The sequence below is a fragment of the Taudactylus pleione genome, unplaced genomic scaffold (assembly GCF_031769625.1).
Source record: "Taudactylus pleione unplaced genomic scaffold, aTauple2 ptg002843l, whole genome shotgun sequence".
Taxonomy (NCBI): Eukaryota; Metazoa; Chordata; class Amphibia; order Anura; family Myobatrachidae; genus Taudactylus; species Taudactylus pleione.
Genome location: NW_028287216.1, coordinates 34836 through 62594, shown reverse-complemented (window position 1 = coordinate 62594; position 27759 = coordinate 34836). Strand labels below are relative to the sequence as shown.

The 27759-nt window shown below is 45.8% G+C and overlaps 1 protein-coding gene across 1 annotated transcript; it reads left to right on the top strand.

The window, feature by feature from the left end:
• Positions 1 to 867: 867 nt before the first annotated feature.
• On the top strand, positions 868 to 14486 carry LOC148431116 (ciliary microtubule-associated protein 2-like). Its single transcript, XM_088466327.1, has 8 exons — positions 868 to 1244; positions 1322 to 1444; positions 2012 to 2147; positions 2214 to 2357; positions 10771 to 10938; positions 12519 to 12647; positions 13020 to 13141; positions 14396 to 14486. The coding sequence occupies exons 3-8, from the start codon at positions 2106 to 2108 to the stop codon at positions 14484 to 14486; spliced, it is 696 nt and encodes a 231-aa protein (XP_088322453.1). The 5' UTR covers positions 868 to 1244; positions 1322 to 1444; positions 2012 to 2105.
• The last annotated feature ends 13273 nt before the right edge of the window (positions 14487 to 27759 follow it).

Sequence of the window (27759 nt, the reverse complement as noted above, 5' to 3'; positions counted from 1 at the left end):
ACAGACTGAAGGACAGGAGGGTGTTTGGGGGTGGTGATGGAGGAGTGGCTGGAGAAACGTTGGCGTGCCTGTCCGTTTGAACGCCGTTGCATGGACGTGCATAAATTGTCCACTGCGACGGCATACACAGCTTGAGTACTCACTGCGTGCAACGAGCAATTTATGAGTAAGGTCATACCTGCTGTAATTGTGCGTGAGGGTCCGATGTTACTCGATGTTCCCGATGTATACACAGCACTGCAAGGTATTACGGATGTGACATAGCGGTAGTGGGCGTCTTTATGTTGGCTGTGCGACGGCATTGCGATAGCATTCATTAGCATATTGTTTCAGCACACCTGTGTGCGTAATCGCAGCCGCGATTGCAATAGTTATCCGTAGTGAATCAGGCCCCACTGTTCTTTAATGTTTACACACTTTTTAGCCACGAACCAATGAGTGAACAACAAATACATTTTTTTACATAAATAGTTACATTTAGATTTTCTATCTTATCCCATAGATTTGATGTATCTGCGGTTTATCCTGAATTTAAGAAACCTGGTTCCTACACACAAGTACCTTACTGCAAGAGGGCAACTTCAGAGACAGTGAGTACATATATGATACACCACTGGCTAAGAAACTCTAAAGAACATATTTCATAAAATATTAGGAGGGGAACATGCAGTAGCCAATGGCAACTACATAAATTAATTTGTGTCTCTAGAGTCCTGTAAAGTGATATCTGGTTGGTTGCTGTGGATTGAAACAGTTCATGCTCATTGCACCATGTTATTAAATAAGATCTAGTTGATGAAGTTGATTTTAGATTCAAGAAAGTTTATGAAAGATGTACAGTTCAAGGCTACATCCGAATAACAATAATGTCCTTTTAGAGGTCACAGGACACCACTTACCCCCTCTGTCCCTCATCTACCTAAGCCTCTGTTGATTGCAGGGCTGTATTTTATAGGGTAAGACTGGTTTTCTCTATATGTTTTTCTTGAGAAAGAAAACATTTTTCACGTTTTTTCTTATTTTTAAGTAAGAATGTGAATGTTGGACATAAATTGTATCTGTAAAAAGACTGTGATTTAATCCAGGCAAGACGTTTAGGGCCTGGAACCTATAATCCCTATAATCCTTTCGTTCTGGAGTGAGTTGCATCTACGCCTGGATGGAAAAGAGCAGAAGAAACAGAACGGCTGACTGTGATGCCACATGTCCTGTACAAGGAAACATGGGAGAGGAACCGTTTGCTGGTGAGGTGAAGCTGTAATTTACACTCTGGGAAACATGAATCAATTTTCTGAAACGTTTGTATGCTTGATTACTTTAGAAGCAAAACATGGGGCCGGGTCGATACAACATAAAGTCATTTCTGGAGCTAATGGAAAAGAAACCTGCCAGCGTGCGAGGACTGTGTAACACTAAAGATGTGCGATTCAAGGATGAATTAAAGGTAGAGCATGTTAAACAGTGATAGAGGAGTTCTAGGAATATGCACAATGATCCTCTACACATTGTGGGTCAGCCAAACTGTAGGCTAGTTCTAGGTACACACTGTGCATTTATGGGACCGATTAACCAATTCCCAGCCTAGTGCTGCCGGCGAACGGTCACAGTAATATAAGCATGCCCTGGCAGCGCCCCCTCTGTTTTACACGGTAGCTTGACCCGACGCTGGCGAAGCAAAGTATTTCCATTTTTGCATGTCCCCGTTGTCGGGTACAGTGTAACGCAATCTGAATAAATTACAGTAAGCTGCCATCTCCATAGAGATTTATAGGGGCGGGGGTAAGCCTCACAAACTGATTTCACTGGTGCTAATCTGTTAATAATGTAATAAAAGCACAGAAAAGCCCTTTGGTGAAAACACCAGAGAAAGGACTTTTCTCATCTTAATAAATAGACACCTGAATCAGTTCTGTACCCCCTTCCTGGCAGTGTGTGAATGATGTCACATGCAGATGAATGTTTGCTATGTGATCTATTTTGTTCATGATTCCTGTTTCTGTCCTCCACACAGAATTGTACCCCAGGACCTGGAACTTACGGCAAAGCAGGGAATCCACACACTCATAGAAGAGAGGGCTTCAGAGTCTGCCAGCTCCAAGGGTATAATGGACAGCGAAACGACTAAATGTGGCTCAGCAAGCAGCAATGTAAGTGATTATGGGATGAGAGGGGCCGTGTGTCATTGCTTTCCTAATGCACTGCTCATATTTCAGGAATGTGTGCCGGGACCAGGAACCTACAACCTAAAATGCTCCATAGATGAAACCTTGAAGCACGTTGTGGGTAAAAGAGGACCTTATGACCTATTCACCGGGCCAAGATCACAGCACATCCTGTACGGACACTTTGCTACACCTGTAAGTATGCTACAAAGTGGAACGCTTCCATTAGAGGTCATTGAATGGAAGATGCTGACCACATATAGTATGTACATGTATAAAACTGAATATAAGAAATTAGGGAACCAGTATATGACGAACGGTACAGGAGGTATACAATAGTATATGCCTGTACTTTTTTATTTTCAATTATTATATAAATGGTATACTTCTCTTTAAGTATTGTTTGTGATTTATGGCTACCATGTAATGATCACAATATTCCCTTGTTTAAAAAAATAAGAAAAAGCAATCTTCTCTGTTCTGTGGCCAACTTGGAAATCCAGAAGACTCTGGGCCTGATCAGAGATGGGTGATAATGCACAGACTGCGACTCTGCATGCAGCGGCTGTGCAATAATATGCTTATGCCACAGGTGGCGTCTTGTTTAAAATGACGCCTACTGTATGCATTGCAGATCCGAGGGGTGCAGCATCGGCTCACTCTGTGGGAACATCTGCCATCTGAGTAACCCTGTGTTGCAAGACGCAGACACTGGCCACGGCGTGCCTCAAAAACGGGGCCGACACATCTGTTTTCAAGACCACCCAGTCCCCAAACTGCCGCAGCTTGTCATTCATGTTGTGGCTTAGGGGGCACTGCTAGCGATCTCTCAGAACGAGATCTGCACATGCACAGATCTCACACCATTGGGTTTGCGTACATCTCTGAATAAGGCAGATCTGACCATCAGGAGGTGAGGTTGAATAACTGCACCCTATACAATACAATACAGTACAATAAAATACAGCCACCCACAAGATTTTATGACCTCTTGATCAAAGACACTGCAGGGGTGGTAAATGAATAAATTGTATGTGGAAATTGCCAGATTTGGCCAACTTTATCTGGAGAAACTTGTAACATTGTAGGTCAAATTGGTGTTATTATTGTCCCACTTGGTGCAGTTATGGGTGGAATGTCTATAATTGTTTACGATTAGGGAACTAATACAGAAAACATTTGAATTTGTTTATTTAAAATATATTTATGCAGCAGGCTCCATAGGGTATCCACAGGGTTACCTTGGGTTATAGTCCTGGCTTGGCCATCGGGCACCACACAGTTAACTTTGTGCTCCCAGCATGCACTGGGCCCCCCTCCTATAACCCCGCCCCCAGGCCAAGGCACCTCAGTTTCAGTTGGTACCCGGCCATAGTCGGGTCACTGCATGGGGGCTGCTGGCAAAAACAGCCCCGAAGTTAAGAAGACTGCAAGAGCGGCTAGTGGGGACAGTCCAGCGGAAGCCCCCACTACCCCCACCTACACCCCTGCTGGCGCTGAGCCACCGGTACTGAACCAGGGAACTCGGCAGGCTTTTCTGGGGGTCCCAGCTAGCAGGACTGTGGTCAGGTGCACAGGGAGCAACAAGGTAAGCACAGGGGGCGTCTGCGGACGGAGCCCACTGTGGCACAGTCCAGTGTCCTCAGGGCTGGGGGCTACCTGAGGGGTGCAGTTAGTGGAGCCAGGTACTCATCCTGCGCTACCACTAGACCACCAGGGATATGGGGCTGGAGCATTAAGGAAGCGCTCCAGCATCCTGAGGGTTAATGGCCTGCCAGAGAGGGTGCTTTTCCGGTTTTAGACTATGGGAAAGACCCCTCTCTCACTGCACCAGCTGCCTTTCTACTGAGGCTTGGCGCGCTGGTGCTTGGGATCCTTCCCCACGGCTCCGCCTACAGAACGCACGGTGGCCATCTTGGATGCACAGCAACGCTGAGTAGGAATGTGGAGCCTGGGTCCCCCACCATCCTACCTCTCCTACAGCTTAATGTTTGGTCAGGTAGCGCTATTCCCACTTCAGACTTAGCATCTGAGTGGTTGATGATAGCGCTGTTAGTGCAGGCAAGCGCCGGCTCTGACGTGCGCACGCGTGAGACCCGGCTAGCGACGGGCGCTCCGTTGCTCCGGGTCTTGCACCAAAACGGGGCGGCTATCAATTTTGATCGACAGCTCGCACCATTTTGGAGGCGTGGCGGGGGGGTGGCTTCACAAACTGAGGCGTTCCCAAGCGAACGCCTGCCGTTTGTGGGTGGCCCCACTGACATCACCAGTGATGTCAGTGGGAGAGCTTCCGGCTCTATTAGAGCCGGAAGCTCTCTGAGGCTTGCGTCCACAAGACCCTACCACAAGCCCCGATGGTCGCGATGGCCTGGCCGGTCGCAATAGCTGTGGGTGGTCACCCACAGCTATGCGAGTTGCCTGGAGGCCGCACAAAAAAAAAACCGCCCTGAATCAGAGCGAGCGCTCTTTCAGAGCATCCGTCTCTGAATCAGGCCCTCGGTCCGCCACAGTACAGAACTTAACGGACGTTTTGCAGGTGCCCGCTCTACGGCCTGCTGAGAGACCATTAGTAGCGCCACTGTTACCACATTATGACGATGATGATGTCAGATGAAGGGGAGCTCCCGGAATCTGACTCGGAACGACCCACTTAAGCGGTTGAGTATAAGTGCAGGATTTATGTATCCGGGCTAATTAAAGCTTTCCGCAGGGTTATGGAGGATGACTGTCTCCCTGAGACTGCATCGTCTTACGCATACTTTAAAAGGTAAGGCGTCAGTTTTTCCTCTCTGGTCAGCTGGTGGACCATATGGAGGAAGCGTGGAAATTCCCAGGCAGAATGTTTCAGCCCCAAAAGAGACTCATATTCTTATCCCTTTGCAGAGGATTACTTAACTAAGTGGGACACCCCTCCTCAGGTGGATTCCCATGTGACACGCCTGATTAAGAGTGCAATCTTACCCATGCCGTCTATGTCCTCATTTAAGGACGTTTCGGACCGCAAGGTAGAGATTTACTTAACATCCATTTACTCTTTGGCCGGGGGATCCGCCAGACTGCTCATGGCGGTCTGTTGGGTGGCTTGGGCCATGGAAAAATGGGCTGATGCTTTTTAATCGTCATTCTCCTCTGATGCTTCTGAGGAGCAGACGGTGCTGGTAGTATCCGTGATTCTGCTACTTATATTAGCGAAGCAGCGTTGGATGTTAGCCTGCTTACTTCCAGGATTTCAGCAGCAGCAGTTTCGGCTTGCCGATCGTGGTGGTTACGTTCTTAGATTCCACGTCTGCATTCAAAGAAGGGCCTGGAAGGCTTGCCGTTTAATGGTCTGGTCCTCTTCGGCCCAGACCTGGATAAAATTGTAAGTACATTGGCAGCTGCAAAGTCTGCATGTCTGCCATCGCCTCAGGCTCCGTCTAGGACTGCTACTTAGGCTGAAAAGACGATCGTCCTCAAGGTAAGCAGAAGGTGCAGTCTTTTCCCAGGCCATCAGGAGCCACCAGGAAGACACCCTAGTCCAAGAAGCGACCTTGGAGTGCTAGACGCCTTGTCACCAAGCCTAGGGCAAACTCTCAGCATGAGTTGGGCCTCCCCTTGGGGAACCCCAGGGTGGGAGGCCGACTTCTTTGGTTTGCCCAGCACTGGTGGATGATTATCACAGACACCTGGGTCAGAGAAGTGGTTTCTCACGGGTACGCCCTCTCCTTCAACAGAAGGCCTCCCCATCAGTTTTGTTTCCTACACTCCGGAGGTAGGCCTTCATTCCACAAAGGCTCTGGAAATCCAGAAAGTGGTAAGTTCTATGCTCCAAGACGGGGTCATAGTTCCAGTCCCCCCGTCCCTCAGGGGGATGGGTTCTTATTCCAATCTCTTTTTGGTACCAAAACCGAACGGTTCTGTCCGTCCTATTCTCAACTTCAAGGCTCTCAACAAGTCTCTGAGGGTCCCTCGGTTCAGTATGGAGACTCGACGTTCCATTATATTAGCTATGGAACCTGGGGATTTCATGGTGTCCCTGAATATTCAGGATGCCTACCTGCATATCCCCATTGCTACGGCTCCTCAGAGGTTTCTCAGATTTGCTGTATTGGATCACCATTACCAGTTTCAACCGCTGCCGTTTGTTCTTTCCGCGGCTCCGCAGGTGTTCACCAAGGTAATGGCGGTCATGGCGGCTCGCCTGCGGTTACAGGGGGTTCGCCTGTTACCTTTCATGGACAACCTGCTTTTCCTAGCAGGGTCTCCGGAGGTACTTCGCAATCATCTGCAACTGACAATATCGGTGTTGCATACTCACGGCTGATCGATTGGAAAAAGTCCTCACTGATGCCATCTCAGAGGATGATGCATCTGGGAGCACTGTTGGACTCTCAGCAGCAGAGAATCTTCTTTACAGAGGAGAAGATCTCAGCCCTACATACCAGGTTACGTTCCTGTCTCCAGGGTCGCCAGGTGTTCATTCACTTGGCATTGAGATTACTGATTTCCATGGTGTCGACATTCGACATGGTGGAATATGCCCAGTTTCGTTCAAGACCTCTACAGAGGCTGATCCTCTTCAGATGGGATGGATCACATGGTCGGATTAAGGATTCTGCCTTTGAACCTCTATACACCCCTGCCTATACCTTCTGATATCCTGCCTATAAACCTCTAAGGACGACGCTATTTTGCGTACGCAGTTATACAGTAAATAAAGACTCCAGACCTAGAACCTGTGGTTCCAAAGCACAAAATATTATTCAAGCAAAAGTACAGTCAGTTACACGCTAGTTATAAGTACAAATTTAGCGCAAAGGAATTATACAGACCCAAGTACAGTTATACATACGCAGCGCTCTGGACCAGATGTAGGCATCAGCAAGAAACCCCTCGTCAATCAGCATTCAGCATGAAGACTCGAAACCCAGGGTCAGAGCACACATATTTATACCCTCCAGAAATAGACAACACAATAGAGAAGTTTGTTGCTAATACCATTGGTCCTAAAGGAGAGGGCATATGTTACAAGGCATTTAACAGGTTGGTTCAAATATACACAGTCCAGCCTCTAACAACTGGTGGTCTCTGGTTTCCCACCTCATGCAAATCCTAATGGTTGGTCATATAATGTTCATTTTGTTGCTTGAAGTCTCTGCGGTCCATAAGTTGAGAATGCCTGTTGCGATCTCTACATCGATGTTACCGGAATACTGTTGAGAGAGTATGCATCAGTACAATACCAAACATGGCTTACTTATCACATATAAAACCTTAGTTACAAAATAATCTTTATTTCATAGCAATTATAGTAAATGTGCATACTTGAATCTTATACCTTTTAAAGCTTTTGGAACCTTGTATGTGAATATGTAATGTGTGAGTATGTGGGGTTTGATGTAAAGACGCTAGTTAGGTTTATCTGATTTGGGGCAGATGTGCACGCATGCAGCTAATAAACAGCGTTCGCATGCAGGATATTGTGCATTCGCTACTGAGCGTCATGTTAGCAGCTTAACTGTGCATAATGTGTGGTGTTCATGCATGAGATTCCATACGGCAGTGTTCATTCCAGGAGTACTCAACTCTGAAGCGGACTTCCTCAGTCGACACGATGTACATCCAGGGAAGTGGTCACTTCACCAGGAGGTCTTCCAACTCCTGGTGGACAAATGGGGTTTTCCAGAAATAGATCTCATGGCCTCCAGATACAAATGCAAGCTAAGAGTGTACGGGTCCAGAACAAGAGACGCAGAGGCTCTCCTGGTAGACGCTCTGTCGGTTCGGTGGACCTTCCAGTTTGCGTACCTGTTTCTTCCTTTCTCCCTTCTTCCTCGGGTATTGAAGAAGTTCAAGCAAGAGGGAGGCATGATCCTGCTGGTGGCTCCAGTGTGGTCGGACGTCACTGGTACTCAGATCTTCAGAGTCTCTCCATAGACGCTCTGTTGCTGTTTCCTCAACGTCCGGACCTGTTGTCTCAGGGTCCTTGTGTTTACACGGATTTGAGTCGTCTGTCTTTGACGGCGTGGGTCTTGAGACATCCATGCTTCGGAAACCTGCTTCTGCCAGGATTTACCACAGGGTATGGCATACCTTCTTTGAATGGTGTCGCCCCAGGGGGTACGATTCCCAGGTATTTCGGATATCCAGGGTTCTGGCTTTTCTCCAGGCAGGATTAGATAAGGGTCTTCGTCTAGCCTCATTGAAAGTACATGTTTCCGCACTGTCTGTGTGGTTTCAGTGGAGGATTGCTCCACTCTCGGATGTTCGCACCTTTTATGCAGGGTGCTCTTCGCATACAGCCTCCCTTTGTGCCTACTGTGGCTCCTTGGGAATTGACCTCCATTTGAACTACTGGGCTCAGTGGATCTCAAATGGCTCACAGCTAAGACTGTGTTTCTCCTGGCTATTGCTTCCGCCAGGAGGGTGTCAGATTTGGGGGCTCTTTCTGGTTTTTCACAGCAGCAGGGCAGTGCTTCGGACTTGCCTTGGGTTCCTGCCTAAGGTGGTCTATAGTTTCCACATTAATGGGGAAATTGTAGTGCCGGCCTTTAACTCACAAGACCTTGTGGTACGAGCTCTACGGTTTTACCATACCAGTTCCCTTAGGAAGTCGGACACTTTGTTCGTCCTCTATGGTTTCCATAAGAAGGGTTGGCAGGCCAACAAGCAAGCGTTGGCCAGGTGGATTCGCATGGCGATTTCTGAGGCTTACAGTCATGAGGGCATTCCTGTTCCGCCCTCTGTTACTGCTCATTCTATGAGGTCTGTGGGTCCATCATGGGCAGCTCCTTTCTGCACAGGAGCGCCCCCACCGTTGAGGATACTGCTTTGGGAACTCCCAAGGTATCCCTGTGGATACCCTATGGAGCCTGCTGCAGAAAATAAGAGAGATGGTAAGAACTTACCTTTGTTATCACTATTTCTGCAAGGTCCATAGGGTTCCACAAGGAGCCCACCCTGTCGCCCTGTGCTTCATATGGGTCTGGTTCTGGTCACCGATTTTCCGTCTCCCTGTTGTGAGAATGTGATTCTTGTGTATTCCAGACTTCCTTCTCTCTTTTTCTCTCCTCCTATGGCCTTGGCTTATTACTGAATTGAGGTGCCTTGGCCTGGGGGAGGGGGACCCAGTGCATACTGGGAGCACAAAGTTAACTGTGTGGTGCCCGATGGCCAAGCCATGACTATAACCCAAGGTATCCCTGTGGAACCCTATGGACCTTGCAGAAATAGAGATATCAAAGGTAAGTTCTTACCATATCTCTTATTTTATATTATTTATATATATAATAATCTCACAAGTTTCACACTATGGGGCCGATGAGGGGTTGAATGTAAGTTGGATGCAGTTATACGCTACTGTGCGCACAGGAAACTAATGTGGTTGATCACCTGTTTGCAGAGCTGTACGCATTTATTTATTTACATTTAGAATATATAATGCTACGCTTTACAAAGAACAATTCAGTCCTTCACTGCCCCAATGGTTCTTACAATCTATGGTCCGTATCCCATGAACATACATACACACTAGGGTCCTTTTTTATCAGAAGTCAGTAAATCTACGCTATGTTTTTTGGAGTCTGGGAGGAAACTGGGAGAGCCGAAGGCCTTGGTCAGGAACTGAACTCCTGATCTTGGAACTGTGAGTCTGCAATGCTAACCACTATACCAACTGTGCTGTCCCATCTGTTCAGCCCACTGTCCCTATGCATTTGCTCGCTTTCATAGACACCATTGTTATGAATGCACCAGTCTGATAACAGCCATATCGCTGTGTACACACTACTCTGCATAGCACGCAATTCTGTTGATAGGCCTGCGAAGCGGTCATGCGACTGAGTTGCATAGGACTCAGCTATGGAGCATACACAGCACAAAAACACTCAGAAGCCAATTGCAAAACAAAGTTACGTTCAAATCTGCATCGGCCCTTACATTGGGTTTCCTGTTCTTTGGAGAACTGGACACAAACTGCCTCATCTTTTTTGCATTTACTTTATAAGCATAGATACTGTTTTACATACCATGCCTACCTATAAGATTAGTGCTTTGAGTGGACATCAGGGACACGAATATCCACAGGATTTTTTTTTATGCAAAACTCGGCCTTTCTGCTATCAGTGCTGCTACGCCAATCATGTGCACAAAATTCTACTAGGGTCGACCAACAACGGCTCTGTTATCCATGGCTAATGGTTTCAAACCATCAGTAAGAAACCATCAATGATTGAGCCATCAATGGTTTAACTCTGCGCATGCGCTGAACACAGCCGGCATTAGCCATTTGGATTTTGCCATTGATGTTCACCATTGGTGGCCTCCGATTGACGGTAAAACTAGTTATGATCGACATCAGACCATCGATGGTTGCCAATCATCAATGGTCGATGGCCAACCCTAAATTCTGCTTCTAGTATTCCTGATTCAATACAGATGGAGGTTAAAAATATGACTGAATGTGCTAATAGAAGTGTATGAAATATATTCACAGTGCACATGATATAGCTTCAGAACATCACGTGCTAGACTCAACCCACCTACATTCTCCCAAAAAGGCAAAAACAAGTGGCCAGAATATGGTGGTTATTCTGTGTGTGTATTTATGTCTGTTTCATTATATCCCTAGGAATGTTATCAGACAGAGCTAGGATACTTTGATGCAAAGTCATTCATTGAAGATCTTGAAAATGATCAAAAAAAGAAACATGGCAAGTTTGGAACAATTCATCGCTTTCCAAAAACTCCAACGGACAGGATATTCTACAGCTCGCTTGCCCACTGTCTCCGGCCACTTGTCAGTATTCAGGATTTGATTATCCAGTACAAACCATTTGCAGGATGTCTGCTTCAAAATCTAGCCTGTATTACCATGGAAACTTGGATGGGTGTGAATGTATACAAATGCACCCTTTATGCAAATGTACACAACTATGGATGGGCCATATAATATGTTTCCATTACTTAATTGCATATTAAGACTTAGCATGATAAAATAGTATTTTGACTCCTGGCTGTAACAAGTGTTTTGTGCACTAACATTCCTGTAAGCTCAGAATTTGGGTTTAGTTGGCTGAATCCCATGGATCTAAATGAATCCCAAATGTTTGAGTTGCTGTTAAGGTCCATCCAAGTCTCCAACAGAATCCTGAATTTGATACATTCCTTAATACAAAATGTATGTACTGTACATATAGAACACAGCTTTCCAGAGCTGGTTATTTAAAAGGACTGCACATACAGTATGTTAAAGATGGAAGGAACTGAGGGGCTAAATAAGGCATTGGAACTGCTGTGCTGGTGTCTATTGGGCAGCATGAATCGTGCAGAAATGATATATTGGGGAAGCTTATACTTGGCCATCCCACTCTTGCGTCTCATATATAATTATAGTAGCCCACTGATGCTGGCTGGTGATCACGTACTTTCATGCAAGTGCTACACCACATATGCTACATAAAGGTAAATGAAGACACTAGGGGATATATTTAATAAAGTGAGAATTTTTAGAGGTGGATATGTTGCCCATAGCAACCAATCAGATTCTACTTAACATTTAACTAGAATCTAATAGTTAGAATCCGATTGGTTGCTATGGGCAACATCTCCACTTCTAAAAACTCACTTGAGTAAATGTACCCATTGAGCCCTATTATGAGTATGTTCCAATGCCGATATTCTCGCATTGGTCAATGTTTTTTCAACTTTGCATGCGTTTAAATTTCAGCTTGAGCGTCCCACAGTATGTGGGTACAAAGTCGCAGGACCCAATGATACCTTTGCATGGAATCAGAAATGTATTGGGCATTCCTGAACGGTAACTGGGAGGTGGCTCTTCTGACACAGGAAGATGCATCTTATGGGTGTGTTATGGGAGTTTTGCGGGTGTGTCGCAGGAGGGGTTTTGGAATCAGATGCTTAATTGCGTGCATTGGAGGCCACACTCTGACGGAGAATCTGCACCTAGCAGTGACGCACCAAGCAGTAATGTAGCACCTACAGATGCACAAAGTGGCTGTCTCAGTCCTTGCACATTCCTGCGCACGGCTGTACACCAAGTGCTTATTGTAGAATTAGCATAAAGTCACAGGTGAGACTGTGACAGAAGAGCGCAAACACGTACGCCACTTTGTCTGGCTCAGAATCGGTCCCTAGAGGGAGCAATAAAGTGCACATGGTTAGTGGGGTGATCTGTGACAGTCCTCCTAGTGACTAGCTTCCAGTATCAATACTAATGACACCTAGGCAATAACATCTGCAATGTTTATGTACGCGCAGCAAGAGTTCTTACAGGAAGTGTCTGTGCGGCCTGTTATGCCTGTGTTATACTAATATACTGTGTGTCACTGCATCTTGATCTATTGTTTTTCATGATAGCATTCCCCAGGTCCTGGTTCCTATGATGTAAAATCAGTGTTCGCTTCTGTGAGGCAGTCCTCGGTTCCCTTCCTGACCTCTGCTAAGCGATTTGACAGAAAGTCATGCAGAGTCCTCTTTGGAAGTAATGTAAGTTTATTGTGCATAGAATATAGATGTTCTTTTTATTTCTGCATTACTGGTGCTGACTCGGCCTAAGTTAGCTCTTCCTAAGATTTTGGGTTGCTCTGCACAAACTTACACAGTAACTCCCTGAGATCTATGGGTATTTCGCACTCACATTTACAGCAAGCTTTTTATTTTTTTGCTTTATAGTATAAAAATAGTTTCAAATACTTTTAGCATTTTCCTTCTGTTCGCCACGTTTATGAATATGGACCCTGAATTAGTACTGTCTTCAAATTGAAAGCTTATGTCTTAGACAGAGTATTAGAACCTCCGGATTATCCAGTCCCCTTGTTTCTCACATTCAGTTAATCTACTGTACTTGTCACATTGCAGAACCCAGTCGGCGTTGGTCGATACGATATCAACAAACCCACAAGTGGCAAAACTTACCGATCCGCATTTCTCTCAAAAACCGCACGCTCTTTCTCTGATCGGGAAAAAGAAAAAGCTTTCAAGTGAGTTACAATTTGGTTCTTTTGCATTCAATGGTTAACATACCCTAGTACAGTGGTTCCCAAACTTTGTTTGGTACATGGTCCCCTTAGGTCCTCAGCATTTTTTTCACAGCATCCCTAGGCCAGGGGGGAGCTATTTACTAAGATCAAGTGCATTCCAATCAGCTCCTAACTGCTGTGTTTGAAAAATGACAGCTAGGAGCTGGTTGATTGGTACTTTAGCTTTGTCCACTTTATCTCCATCTAAAGCTTAGTAAATAGACTCCTCCATTAGCTTCGAGGTTCTGTTGGAACCTTGTGCACTAATACAATGTGGGTCCTATGACGGGAATTCCTAACACGTTTTTTCTTGCACCCCATAGAGGTGCAAGCAAGAGTAAGCTAGACTTTTCATCAGTAATAACCTGCTGTGTGCACAGTTGGAACTTCATACTTAAATGAATCTCCCCCCAAAAAAACATAGGGGGAATAGCTGGGATGAGGGACAATGGGAGATATACCCACAAAGGATTGACAGAGAAACAGGTACATATTACATTTTGGAGATAGAGAGGGACAGATAGGGACACAGAGAGGGAGCAGAGATGCACACAGAGGATGTGACAAACTTGGGTGGGTGGACCAAAGTCAGGGCTGGACTGGTGAAGAAGAGACAACAATGAATTCTCCCATCAGGACAGGAATCTGTGCAGAGCGCTCATTCACCCTTGTTGTATTGGCAGCAAATATTTGGTGCTCATTAACCTCTTCTCACTTTGCTGCACAGAGAAGGAGGGAGGAGAAATGAGAAGACAGATGGGGCTGTACAGCACAGCCACACACAAGTAGTGCAGCCTGTGTAATTGGCTGCACTCTGACGTTCTAAGGCTAACAGGTAGCACATGGCCCAGCCTACAAATATGGTGGCCCAAGTAATTTATTTGCACCCCAGGTACCACAGAACCCAGTTTGGGAACCACATCCTTAGTATAATATATACTAACATGTGATTAGCAACCAGTGGGCTCACTGAGGCTAAAGAGCTCTAGATGCTGCCTTTAATTTATTCAAACTGTACTAGAAAAACTGATTGGTTGCTGAGTTACAGCAACTTTTGTGTTCTGTTATCTGTGCATCAGTCTCAGAAATGTCCCCCTCAGTAGTGTATTGTTTATACATCCTCTTAACATGTAAGTTGTGCCCTACAAGAAGATGGACTTGAATTCTCATTCTGACGGCCATTATATTTTCTAATTCCACTGTTTGTTGTTCTAGGGAACGGATCCAGAGATCACACAGTACTTTGCCTGTTCAGCCATTAGTAGCACCGGCTAATGGTCCTCTACTACAATCTACTACTACATGAGAGAGAGGATGAGGCTTACCGGACATCATTTTGGCTGAGAACTTGAAATGATGGATAATCTAATGTTTTATGTGTTAAGAGGAACTGTGGGAATTAATCATTAACATCTTAATGCAAAAATCTGTCTATTGCTATTAATTGCACACGTTACTCATTTTCATCAGGATAATTGTTATATATAGTGGTCTGTTTCTTATATGTTCCAGGAGATATTCAATAGTTATTACCTCTTGTTATTTTATGAAGCACTCCCAGGTTTTCCAACAGCTCAATTCATAACACTGTCCTTCAGTGTAATTGAGGGATTCAGCATGGATGGGTAAATGAATTAGAGTCCTATGAGGGAGTAGTCACTGCTGTTATCTTTCAATAATAATTGTTGGCAATGATATCCCCCTCCGATTAAATAACTTCACCATTGACACTATAACAGATTTATATTCAACTCATAGGGTGCTACCGCTAATAACTACAACATGATCATGTTCAATGAAATGAGAAAGGAAGTTATACTATGGTGGTGTACATAAGTAACCCACTAATTATATACTGCAATACAAATTTTAATGATATATTAAATAATAATATACTAAAAGCCCAACAAACAAGAAAAAGAGGTAAACAAAGGAAAGCCATAGTAAGTTTTTCAGCGAATAGAACTCACAGTATTATGCTTTAACACACTAGAAGGATCCAATTTTAAAACCACACTTTATATACATGAGTGCCTCCAACTTGAAGTATAAATGAATGACAGCACAGTAGAAGCAGATCTCACTACTTGTACTTATGTGGATGACAAAGGAAACGAATCTGAGGAATCTCCTAGTGGTGCAGGACATAACCCTGCTCTCTGGTAGGAAGATGTGCACTACTATGGTTGGAGAGAACAAAGATTTTATGCAGGGCTATATTTTATTGTTGTAAATGTGAGTGTTTTTTATGTGAAAAATGTATCTGTAAAAGGCAGAATACCAGATCTGTTGTTTCCCTTCATTTTCCACCACAATCGCAACCAGAACCAGAACCAAACCCACCACTTATTAAATGTACCCCATGGTCTATAGAGGAGATAGTTCTCCTACACAAACTACAGGGTCAATGCAGAGTTGAACGCAACTCTACCGCAGATGCTCCCTCTTTACGTGCATGGAAAAGGATGCGTATGTTCGCCTGGAAGCAGAGCTGTACGCATCTGTGCTCTGCCCTGCCCACTATCCATATGCGTAGCTTATTACTTATCAACATCAGCTCACACGTGCACCAGCCTATACTTGGGGTAAAAGAATTGTCTGAATTAGCTGTATTTACGCTTCCATCCAACTTTGTATAGCCTGCAATTATGCACTGTAAGGAAATGCAAATATTCATACCACATAAATTGATATACAATTAATTAAAAAGGAGGACTTATGACTGTTAGAGGGAAATGAATCAGACCCTCTAAAGTAGGGGTGGGCAATAAGCGGCCCCCCAGCTGTTGTAGAACTACAAATGCCAGCATGCCCTACTAAAACTGTTACAATGCATGCTGGGATTTGTAGTTTAACAACAGCTGGAGGGCCGCTTGTTTGCCAACCCCTGCTCTAAAAAGAGTGGACAAGTGAAGTTGCCCATAGCAACCAATCAGCTCCGAGGTAGCATTTATCTAGTATATTCTATAAAATGATAGGTAGAAGCTGAGTGGTTGCTAAGCCCAACTTATCCACTCTTTAGAATGTTTGATACATCACCCCCCAAGTCATCTACTATAGCATACACTACACACATCACATCTCACACACAGAGTTGTGGAGGCTTACGCTACTTCTCACAAGGTTGCCTTATAATTACATCGTTCTCACTTTCCTGTACCTCTGTTCAATTCTTTTGTATTTTTTTCCCTAGTATTTAAAGCTCTAATATAGGTGGCGTGATCCTGCAAGTCATATTGTAGGACATCAGAGCACCCATGAAAGTGTTACAGGAGCACAGAAGAGAGATATATGTGGAATCTTTAATAACTAAATGTGCGAAAGTTGTAATATTCTGTTAAAAGGACTTACAGTTTGATGTGGTCTTTGATGGAACCAAGTAAACACCTGCTGTCACAGCACCAGCAATATACCCACTTTCTACTAGTAGTTTGTGCTGGCTCACATGGGGGATGGGTCTAGTGAATACCCCAGTATGGAACAGGGCCACCCTAAGGACATAATTTGCTTTGTTGTGAGCTATGCACATTCTGTGGCCCCCTGGCTCCTCCAGGCAGCAACTGAGAAGTTTGGGCCGAGGTGACAATAGAATCATGAGACATGTTGTTAGGGATAGGCCGGGGGTCAGGAGCTGGCAGCACAGCACTGGGAATCAGTACACAAACCAAAGGTCAGTCATTAGCAAGTGTAGGGTTCAAAGTTGTACGCTAATCTGATGTTCACGCAATTGAGCGATTATCGATGATCTACGCATGCGTCACAGCCACAATGAGCACACGTGGCGATTGAATTGCGATTACGGTGCAGTGATTTGCAAGTGATGGACAGGAAGCGAACATTTTGTGGGAGGTAACTGGGAGTGTCAACTAAAATGGAGGTATGTTCCGGGCGGTTCTCCAGCTGTGTCTGTGATCCAGTACGCAGATAACATGGCTCTGGTGGACATTCTGATTGGCCAAAGACTCACTCAGGGAGTCGATGTTTGCATTATCTGTGTCCGATGCAGCGAATGTGCACGCAATTGCGGCAGGTGTGATGGCTCAGGTGGGCATCTCAGTACAAGTCCCGGCCGCTGTGCCATTAGCATATTCTCACAAATCCTCAACTGTGAAAATCTCATCTGTGGCAGCAATAGCGCACAGCTCTGAGTCAGCATTCATTCATAGATCTCCGGGGAGCCAATACATGGAGTAATGACCGGTAATCATCAGAGACGAGATGGAATACAGCGAGACCTGCAGGAATGCCAGGCTTGGTACTGTCAATAAGAGAGAGGTTATTTCATTTAATAAATAAAATTATCCACCATCCATGCGCTTTACCGTCGCAAAACGGCATATAGCATCCGCCTGCATAGTAAATCTCTTCTTCCACCAGATAGAGATGAGAGGATACTTGTGATGTGGGCACTCCTGTAACTGCCTGATATCACATCGCATAGAACTGAGGGCCTGATTCAGATCTGGTCGCAAGCGCTGAGCGCTCGCAACGGGGTCGATGGTGGCCCACAGCGCATGCGCACAACGGAGCCAGCTCCGTCGTGCGCATGCGCGAGACCCGGCTAGTGACAGGCACTCCGTCGCTAAGGGTCTTGCAACAAAGGGGGCGAGCTGTCAATGTTGAGTGACAGCTCGCCCCCTTTGGTGGGCGGGCCGGGGGGGTGGCTGCCCAAACGGAGGCGTTCCCATGAGAACGCCTGTCGTTTGGGGGCAGCCCCACTGACATCACTTGTGATGTCAGTGGAGAGATTCCGTCTCTGTTAGAGCCGAAATCTCTCTGGGGCTTGCGGCCACGAGACCCTACCACAAGGGTCTCATCGCAAGCCCGATGGTCGCGATGGTCTTGACCATCGCGACCCTCATCATGGCCGCTCGCTGTAGCTGTGGGTGGTCACCCACAGCTATGCGAGCGGCCAGGAGGCCGTTCTAAAAAAAAAAAAACCCCGGCCCTGATTCAGAGCGAGCGCTTTCAGAGCGACCGGGTCTGAATCAGGCCCTGAATTCCCCCCAAATTACTTCCCAGAAGTTAAACACCACAGCTCTAGAGCAAAGCAAAGATAATTAGCAGTTTAATCTCACTTTAAGATGATGAGCAACTGCATGGAAAGTCATATGGAAAGACTGAGCTGTACGCAGATAACAGGCAGATATAGATGTAGATGCGAGAAGATCACCCAATGAAATGTTTCTCTCACTGCACAATGAGAGATTCTATAATTATGGAAGTTACTAAACATAACAAACAGGTAACGGGCCTTACTCCGAGGTGGAGGCAGGAAGGTAGCGGCTGTAGGGTAATGCTGCGGCGGATGTGTGTTTTATAGAGAAGCTCACCGGCTGCAACGCGAATCCATGGCCGCACCATTGGACCTGCAGTGGGTCCATGGCTGCCAGTGTCACGGGCATGACCGCTGCCGTGAGCCCCCACCCCACAGTCATCGCCCAAGAGCCCCACTGCAATTGCATGGATCTTTATGCAATATTGATCTGCGATCCCTACTGGTAACCATCAGGACACACGTGTAGTGCTTCTCGGACGCATGCGCAATTGTGCCCAATGCTTTGCTCTGAATCGGGCCCACGGAATGATTTGTACAGGCAGATGCTGTAAGTATATTGGTGTACGAGCATTGCTCATATGCATTTCATAAATAGTCATAGGTGGCTACACACAACTCAATATTTATTATGACATAATAAAATATAGAGAAACAAACAAAGCACTTGATTAAACCATTATGCTTGTTGGCACTTCCCAATACACAAACATTACCATTATTTGGTTTCACATTTCTGAAAAAAAAAAACTCACATTCAGCCCCGGATAGAAATTCGGTCTTCATTTCCCAAACTTGTGTTCCGTTTTGGACCTCTTATCACAATTATTATGTCTGAATTACATGGGTCCTAAAAATCTGTGGCGTTGGACAACAATAGGTTACTCTGGGACTGCCAAGGTGTAATTGCACAAGGTTGTACAAGGTGCAGCTTCTAAAGAGTCTTTGCGTCAGTGATGGCACAATATTAGGCTCAGAGCCCCTACAAGCGGCTGGGAAAAGGCTTGTAGTATGGGTTTTTGTATACAGTCCATTTCTGTAGCTTATGTCTTTTGCCATCAATGACGTGCGGCTTTACAGATTTTATTATACACCTCTGGAAAAGCGTTTTTGCAGTTCAGTTTCTCTCGCAGCTTCTGATACAAAGAAGAGTCAAACATCTCCCAGAATTCATCACGGCTCATGTAACAGTCTGCATACAGCATTTGGAAGCTGAACAGAGAAAGAAATAATTATCATTTGGAGGCAAATAAACAACTACAGGATGTAAATATGCATTTGGTCTGCTTGTATATGCGCACCAATGGCCTGTGTCAGAAACGGATGGAAATCATACAGTTGCCGCGTCTTTGTACTCAGCAGCTGTGTGATAATAGACTAATGCCACAGGAGGCGTCTTCTGTAAATAGACGTCACCTGTAGGCTTCTCTGATTCGCTGATGCATCCGAGGACGTTACCTGTTGCCACCCCCAAATGCCAGCAGCAAGTCAATCATGCTGCAGCATGTGGGGCACTGCAAGCAACATCACAGCCCCAGATCTGCGCATGCGTAGTGCGGTCTCTGCGCAGATCTAAAAACATCAGAGATGTATGTAAACGGGTTTCCGACTTTCCGTACATCTCATGAATCAGACCCCAAGTAAATTAATGTTGCAACATCAGTTAAAGCACCAGTTAAAGCAACCACAGGAGGGTTATAATAAACAAATCACACTCTATGCTTCCGGCAGCTGTACAACAGATGCTACAGCAATTAGGGGCCTATTCATCATCGGAGGCCGCATGGCCCCTGATGATTAAGTATTGATCTCGCTGCAAGGGATACTTAAGTATCCAACTCGCAGCGGGGAAAACTTAATTCATCATTTCTTCGGTGCGGGGACAACTGCTCTGAAAGGCAACTGTCCCCTCGGTTAGTATCGCAACTAGAGAAGTAGCTGCATTACTTACCTCCTCCACGTTGGCGCGGCTACGCATGTGCAAAGGTAGCGAGAAGGCGGCAGAGGGATCCGCTTGGATCCCTCTTCGCATCCCCGGAACTCCTTCCCATAGGAACCCATATGAAGGAGCGGGGGATCAGAAAACTAGCGCCATCTGAACATGGCGCTTGTTCTTGCAAGCAAGCTCCAAAAAGTTTTCGGAGTTTGCTGAATATCAGGTGGCCCATTTGGGACCCCTAATGATGAATGGCCCGGTAACTAAAATATGCGGAAACTAGCGTTTCCACATGATTACCGGGCCATTTATCGATGATGAATAGGCCCCAAAATTCTATCCATTTCCTCAATAGGCAGATCAGTGATTAAGGGTAAATAGTGTAGTATTGCACATTTGTACTGGAATAATATAGTTTTTTGTGATACTGACCAAATAAGTCCAGGCAAATAATACAGGTAAAGTAACTGCCCAATGAGGCTACAACTGGAATTTATATCGGTAACTTACCCATGAGCATCTCTGACAAACATTTCTAACTGGCGCATTGAAGCCTTGGCATCAAAGTGCTTTGTCTTGGGTTCCCCATATGCTCCAATATCTACATAGGCTCAGCCTCATTGCCCTTGGGATGTACCATGCCTGGCTGACTTGGTAATATGAATGGACAAAGCCAAAGTGGGTAAACCTGTAATAAAGAAAAGAACATATGCCTCAAAATGTAATATACAGTTACAGAGCAGAAAGATAAATGTGCTGCAACCTGGGACTCAGGAGTCCTGACAAAAGCCCAAGAACCACGGTTTATTACCCAAGATTTACATGATTTAAAACCCAACAAAGGGGCTGATACAGGGTTAGGAACAAAGCAAAAAAAGGAATTTGAGCCTTGGAAAACCACATTGCACTGCAGACAGGGCAGATTTAGGGCCTGATTCAGAGCCGGTCGCTATTTGCGGTCGTTCGTTCAACAAAAAGGGGTGGCTATTCAAATGAACCGTTCGCTCTTTGCGGTCTGTTCACGCCTCTATGTCTGAACGAGCGAACAAAACTTGCGGTTGTAATTTTGAAAGAGACGCCCCCTGGCCGCTCGCATCATACGTCATGTCTGCTATTTATTAGATTAATCGAGTACATCGACCAGCGTATGAACTGCTTGCTATTCTTGTGGCTGGTGTTTGCTACCACAAATTTGCGAGCAGTTCTGGCTATAAAATAACCCAGTGACGTGGTCAATGACGCTCCAGTATTAATTATGCACACCCTTAAAACACCCGTTTTGACCTTTAAGCACGCCTGCGTTCGGATCTCCACTCCCCGTTTTCAAGCACCTTCCCCTGTTACCACCCACAAACGCCTCCTCCTGTCACTCATTAGCAGGCATTCGCTATTTAGCGAACAAACGATTTTCAGCCGCACTGACTGGTTCGCGCATGCGTATAACGATCCGTACGCATGCGCAGTTGGGCAAACATCGCTCGGAGCGAACGACCGGCCGCTTACGAGCGGCTCTGAATCAGGCCCTTAATCTGCAGAGAGATTTAGGGGTAAAATGTACTAAAGGTCGATTTTAATTCTAAATCAATCAAGATTGATTTTAGGGGCTAAATCACACATCTACTAACACTGAAAAATGTATATAAAAAATTGTCTGTTAGTAAATATGTGATTTAGTCTCTGAAACACAACATCGATATTGATCGATTTTTTTAATAGATTAAAAACGACCATAAGTAACTTTGGGGGTCATTCAGACCCGTTCGCGAGCAAAGGACGCTCGCAAACGAGTCGATGTTGCCCCACTGCGCATGCGCACGATGGAGGGAGCTCCGTCGTGCGCATGCGCGAGACCCGGAGAGCGACGGGCTCTCCATCGCTCCGGGTCTCGCACCAAAGGGGGCGTGCTGTCGATGTTGATTGACAGCACGCCCCCTTTGGTGGGCGTGCCGGGGGCGTGGCTGCCAGACGGAGGCGTTCCCATGGGAACGCCTACCGTCTGAAGCCGGCCCCACTGACATCACTAGTGATGTCAGTGGAAGCGATTTTGGCTCTGATAGAGCCAAAATCACTCCAGGGCTTGCGGCAGCGAGACCCTACTGCAGGGTCTCTGTCGCAAGCCCGATGGTCGCGATGGTCTTGACCATCGCGACCATCATCATGGACGCTCGCATAAGCTGTGGGTGGTAACCCACAGCTATGCGAGCGTCCATGAGGATGCTCCTAAAACAGGTAGGAGGGCCCTGATTCAGAGCGTTCAGCTCTGAACCAGGCCCTTTATCCCCTAGTTGGGAAGAGCACGTGCTAGCTCAAATTTAAATTCCAGTGTAAAAACAAAATTGCTCCTGGACATAGCTGCATCAAGCTCAACTCATAGGGCCTGATTGATCACGAATCGCAATTGCAACCTCGTGCGCAGATTGGTCGATGGGGCGTACTGCACTTGCGTATGAAACGCCGTGTGCGTGATAGCATTGTGATCGCACAGTGATCACCCACGCAGAAAGAAAGCCATCGCAGAGTGAGTGATGGAGGTCAGTGTTTGGGGGTGGTGACGTGGGAGTGGTCAGAGAAACGCAGGCGTGCCAGTCCTTTTGAACGCCGTTGCATGGGCGTGCATAAATTAGCCACTGCGAAAGCATACGCAACTTGAGTACTCACTGCGTGCAATGCGGATAGCAATTTCCGAGTAAGGTCAGACCTGCTGTAATTGTGCGTGAGGGGCCGATGTTACTCGATGTTCCCAATGTAGACACAGGACTGCAAGGTATTATAGATGTGAGATAGTGGTAGTGGGCATCTCTATGCTGGCTGTACGACGGCTTTGCGATTGCATTCATTAGCATATTTTCACAGCAGACATGTGTGTGTAATCGCAATAGCGATCCGTAGGGAATCAGGCCCTTAGTCTAGAATTCTTGACACTAAAGCCAGGTACACATTACCCGACCCGCCAATGCGACACCTGATGGTACGATTGGAACGATATACCGGGCAGTTCGTACACACTGCACTATCCGGTGTCCCACCGACCGATACATTGTTCACCCTCTTGGCTTCGGCAGATGGCTCGCTCCATCTGCCATACATGCACGGTCAACGGAATGACCCCCATGTCGCTGTGCAGGGGTGCGCATAGTGCATACACGCTACACGATCCAGATGATATGTCCGTCCAATTCGCCATATCCTCCGAGAAATCGTCTAGTGTGTACCCAGCATTAGGGGTATATTTGCTAAAAGTTGATTTTAATTGATTTCGAAAATCACTCAAAATAGATTACCATCGATGTTGTGTGTGGGGCTAAATCACACATTTACTAATACTTAAAAACACAATAAAAATGTTGATGGATTTTGAATGATTTTCAATCGATTAAATATGATCTTCAGTAAATATACCACTAACACTGACTACAACTGAAATGAAATACAAACAGGATATACTGTATGTAGAAATATTGCACCAAAGATCCATCAACATGATAAGCTCTCACTAATATCTAAGTATATCACATTTAAAAGAGTTAGCAACAAATCAGGCTACAAATAAACACAGCAGCATTTGAGTCTTGCACACATGACGTGTTCAATAGTAGGAGTTATAGAAGCAGTTTCGGACTGGTCGGGGACCTTGCACTTTACAGATGCATGTGCCTACTATCTATAACCAGTCTCCCAGTGCTTCTTCCTCCCAATTGTCCTGCCACATCAGCCTGCATATGGACCGGACCAATGGTAACTACCCAATGAGGATGGTCTCCTGTTTGTTTCTTACCTACTCAGGGAAGGGTTTTGTCCTTTTACTCTGACAACTAGAAAGCCTAAATCATTTTAGTGATCTACAGGATTGTCTTGAGCCTTAATCCTTGCTTGATGCAGATAATGGCTGTGACAAATGTCAGAGTAAACTACCTGCAGATTAATCAGGACTTTGTCCTGCCTGTATCCTCCTGCAGTCCTGGATAGCAACCCAGGGCAACCTGCCTTCCTACTATAGATAAGGGAATGATTTAGCAGAGAGTCTTCTCCAACAGCTAACAGGCTACAGAGTGTGGCTCTATTGGGGCCTAGTAGACAGGGCAAGCAGAACTCCCAGCGAAAATTGGACGTGTGTTTAAAAGGTGGAGGTAATTCCATCTCTGGGTGGTGGGGTGCAAGTTCCACCACTGTCCACATTAGGGGTGTCGCACACAATTTTTTTTTCTTTCTGGAAAGGGTTCAGACTCTGGGATCCGATATATTTCAGGTTTTCAGTGCATGAGGGTTGTCAAAACCCAGGTTTCAGCTGACCTCCAATGTCCATTCCTTACTAGCCTCACTTTCTCACAAAATATTAAGTATTCCTTCCTGTGGTAGCAGGAGGGGCACCATCTGTCTACAGGTGAGCCATTACCAACAGTGGCGTAACGAGGCCAGGGTGAGCGGGGCACGTGCCCTGGGTGCCATGACAGGTCCGGAAGAGAGGAGCGCCGCCGGCCAGGGCAATGTAGAGTGTGTAGATGTGCTACACACTGGGATCGAGTGTGTGATTCCAGCACCAGCAGTCCAGTGAGAGGTGTCCCCAGTGGGACACATCAGTGGCCGGCGCTGGGACAGTGGACCTGATTCAGCGGGCGATCACAGCTGTGAACGCTAATTGGCAAGCATTTGGCTAATGCTTGCCAAAGCACCGCCGACATAAAGACTCCCACTGCTGCTATCTCACATCCGTCCACTGTCGGTCTTCTGTATAAACATCGGTACCATTGATGCACATCGACCACTCACGCAGCATTTACAGCTGGTCTGACCTGATGCAGACACTGCAAGTGTCTTAGCACACAGTGGGCTCTCAAGCTGCATATGCAATCGCCGTGGCTGATTTAGCAGAAGAATGCAGCAGAGGACTGGAGAGTGGGAAAGTAAAAGAGCTAACGAAGCTCTCCACTGCAGCCTCTCCCGCCAGACAGGTAAGCCTTCTATGAGGCCTTCCCGTCATTAACCCCTCCCTAGACCACCAGGTTGTCGGGCACTAGACCCGTGGTTGTAATCAGGCCTTAGGTCTGTGGCACTGATTAGTGGGCATCAGGCCCATGCTCCTGTAAGTGACCTTGGGCAATAGAACCAGGCCACAAATTTTTTTGGAGGGGGCGCCATTTTTCGTTTTGCACTGGGCGCCTAAACTCCTCGAACACCCCTGATTACCAATTCCTAACTGGTAGGGAATAATCATGGAAGACTGTTTCAAGGATTGTGGGACATAACGTTTTGGGGCAAGAAAAGCATCCAAATCAGATCCAGTAGTCTGAACATTTAAAAAAAATTTTTTTGCAAAACAATAAAAAAAAAGGACACAGAGGAAATCATTTATCAATAACAAAAATGTATTTTTTTTGAAGCTTGCCATATTCTCTGTACATTGCAGTAATAATTGTTTAGAACTCACATTAATCTCCTTGTGGAAAGCAGTGATGGATTTTTGTAGGCATTTCATGGGAACAAGCATATCCTGAACCACGTGGTGCTGCTCATACAGCCTTCGGATGGTCTCGCCCTGGGTGAGCTTTAATAAGGAGATTTTTGGAGGAACCATCCAACCAAACAGGTACCGGAACACTGGGTGATTACCCAAAGGAATTATGGCCCTGATTCAGAGCCGGACGCTCTGACCAGAGCGCTCGCTCTGAATCAGGGCCCACCTCCATAATTATGGAGCGTCCTCCTGGACACTCGCATAGCTGTGGGTCACCACCCACAGCCTATACAAGCGTGCAGGATGATGGTTGCGATGGTCTTGACCATCGTGACCATCGCCAGTGCGACCAGAAGCCTGTGGTTGAGTTTCTCAACCGCAAGGCCAGGAGTGATTTTGGCTCTATCAGAGCCAAAATCACTCCCACTGACATCACTAGTGATGTCAGTGGGGCCGGCTTCTGACGGTAGGCGTCCCCTTGGGAACGCCTCCGTCTGGCAGGCATGCCCCTGGCACGCCCAACAAAGGGGGCGTGCTGTCAATCAACATCGACAGCACGCCCCCTTTGATCAGACACTACGAGCGAAGGAAAGTCCTTCGCTCGTCGCGTCTCGCGCATGCGCACAATGGAGCTCCCTCCGTCGTGCGCATGCGCAGTGCACACCATCGACCCACTTGCGAGCGGACAGCCACTCGCGAGTGGGTCTGAATCAGGCCCTATGTCCTAAAACAAAGGGAGAACAAAAAGAAAAGTTTATTACAAATTTTTTGACACACGGTTAATAAATAATTTATTAATAAACGATAAAGCTCTTAATACTTCTGTAACGTTTTGGAACAGGCGATGTTTATCGACATGATATTACAAATCTAGTCCTACTAGCAGCACTGGTACAATCCTATCTTTCTAGAGCACTTGTGCACTGGCGGAGCTGGACACCTACCTGCAACTCCCAGAAGATACTCCGTGTGTGTCTGTGATAGTAATGCCGTAGGGGGATGTACTCTGTTCCACTTCGGTTACTCTTCAAATAAGACTTAACATGTTGGAAAAACCAAGGTTTCCAATAATTTCCAATATTATTGATCTTTAAAATGAAATAAAAAAAAGTTAAGGATTAGGTTTGGGTCAAAAAATAAGACAATTTATAAAAGAATATTAGATATGGGAAATCCCTAAGCAAAACATTACAATATGCTGGTATTACACCTCTCCAATGTTGAAGTAGACAGGACCCGATTCAGAATTAAATGTGAGTCAGTTTCACAGACAGATCTTACAATTTTTAGCAACAGGAGCTGAAATGTATCTATAGGTGATTCTGGGCCATGCAAATCTCAGTCACGTTTTACTAGAGGTTGAATGGGTGTAACTGGGTAGCAATTGGGCATTCGCATGTAGACGAGGTTTACAGAGGGGCGTGTCGTTGGCGTATATGCAGAATTGTGATCTAAGCAGTGTTGAGCATTTGCAGAGGTCCATCTGATAGCAGACGGATCTTTTACACCATTTATAGGACTGACGCTGATAGTGATGACGGCTACGTTCACGGTAGGATTGATAGGTGCAGTCGTATAGATGCGCCCAACTCTGAATATGGGACAAGATCCGGATTTATCTCCGGGCACACAATGCAGCTGCACTTGCAACCAACTAACATTAACTCTAAAACAAGTCCACAGTGAGTACATTTAACAAGTACATAATGGTAACCCATTCATAGTCATTGGATCTCACAAATAGTAATTGTAAAGCAATTCTATAAGCGGCTTTAAATTGTCAGAATACCCTTTAATAATTGTAATGCTCTCTCTGCATTGACATGTAGGATTTACTAAGAAAGCAGAGGCAGAAACTTGGGGGTAGATTTACTAAAACTTCTAAAAAGTGCAGGTGTTGCCTGTAGCAACCAATTAAGAGTGTAGCTATCATTTAACTAGTACATTGTTGGTTTTTCTGCGCCTATGCTATTATTAACCTCAATAACCTTAATTTCCACTCATTTCCAGTCTATTCTGAACACCTCATATCTCACAATAGTGTTTTTATGTCCAAAAGGTTGCACCGAGGTAGCTGGATGACTATGCTAAGCGACACGAGTGGGCGGCACAAACACATAGTTCATCTAGGAGTG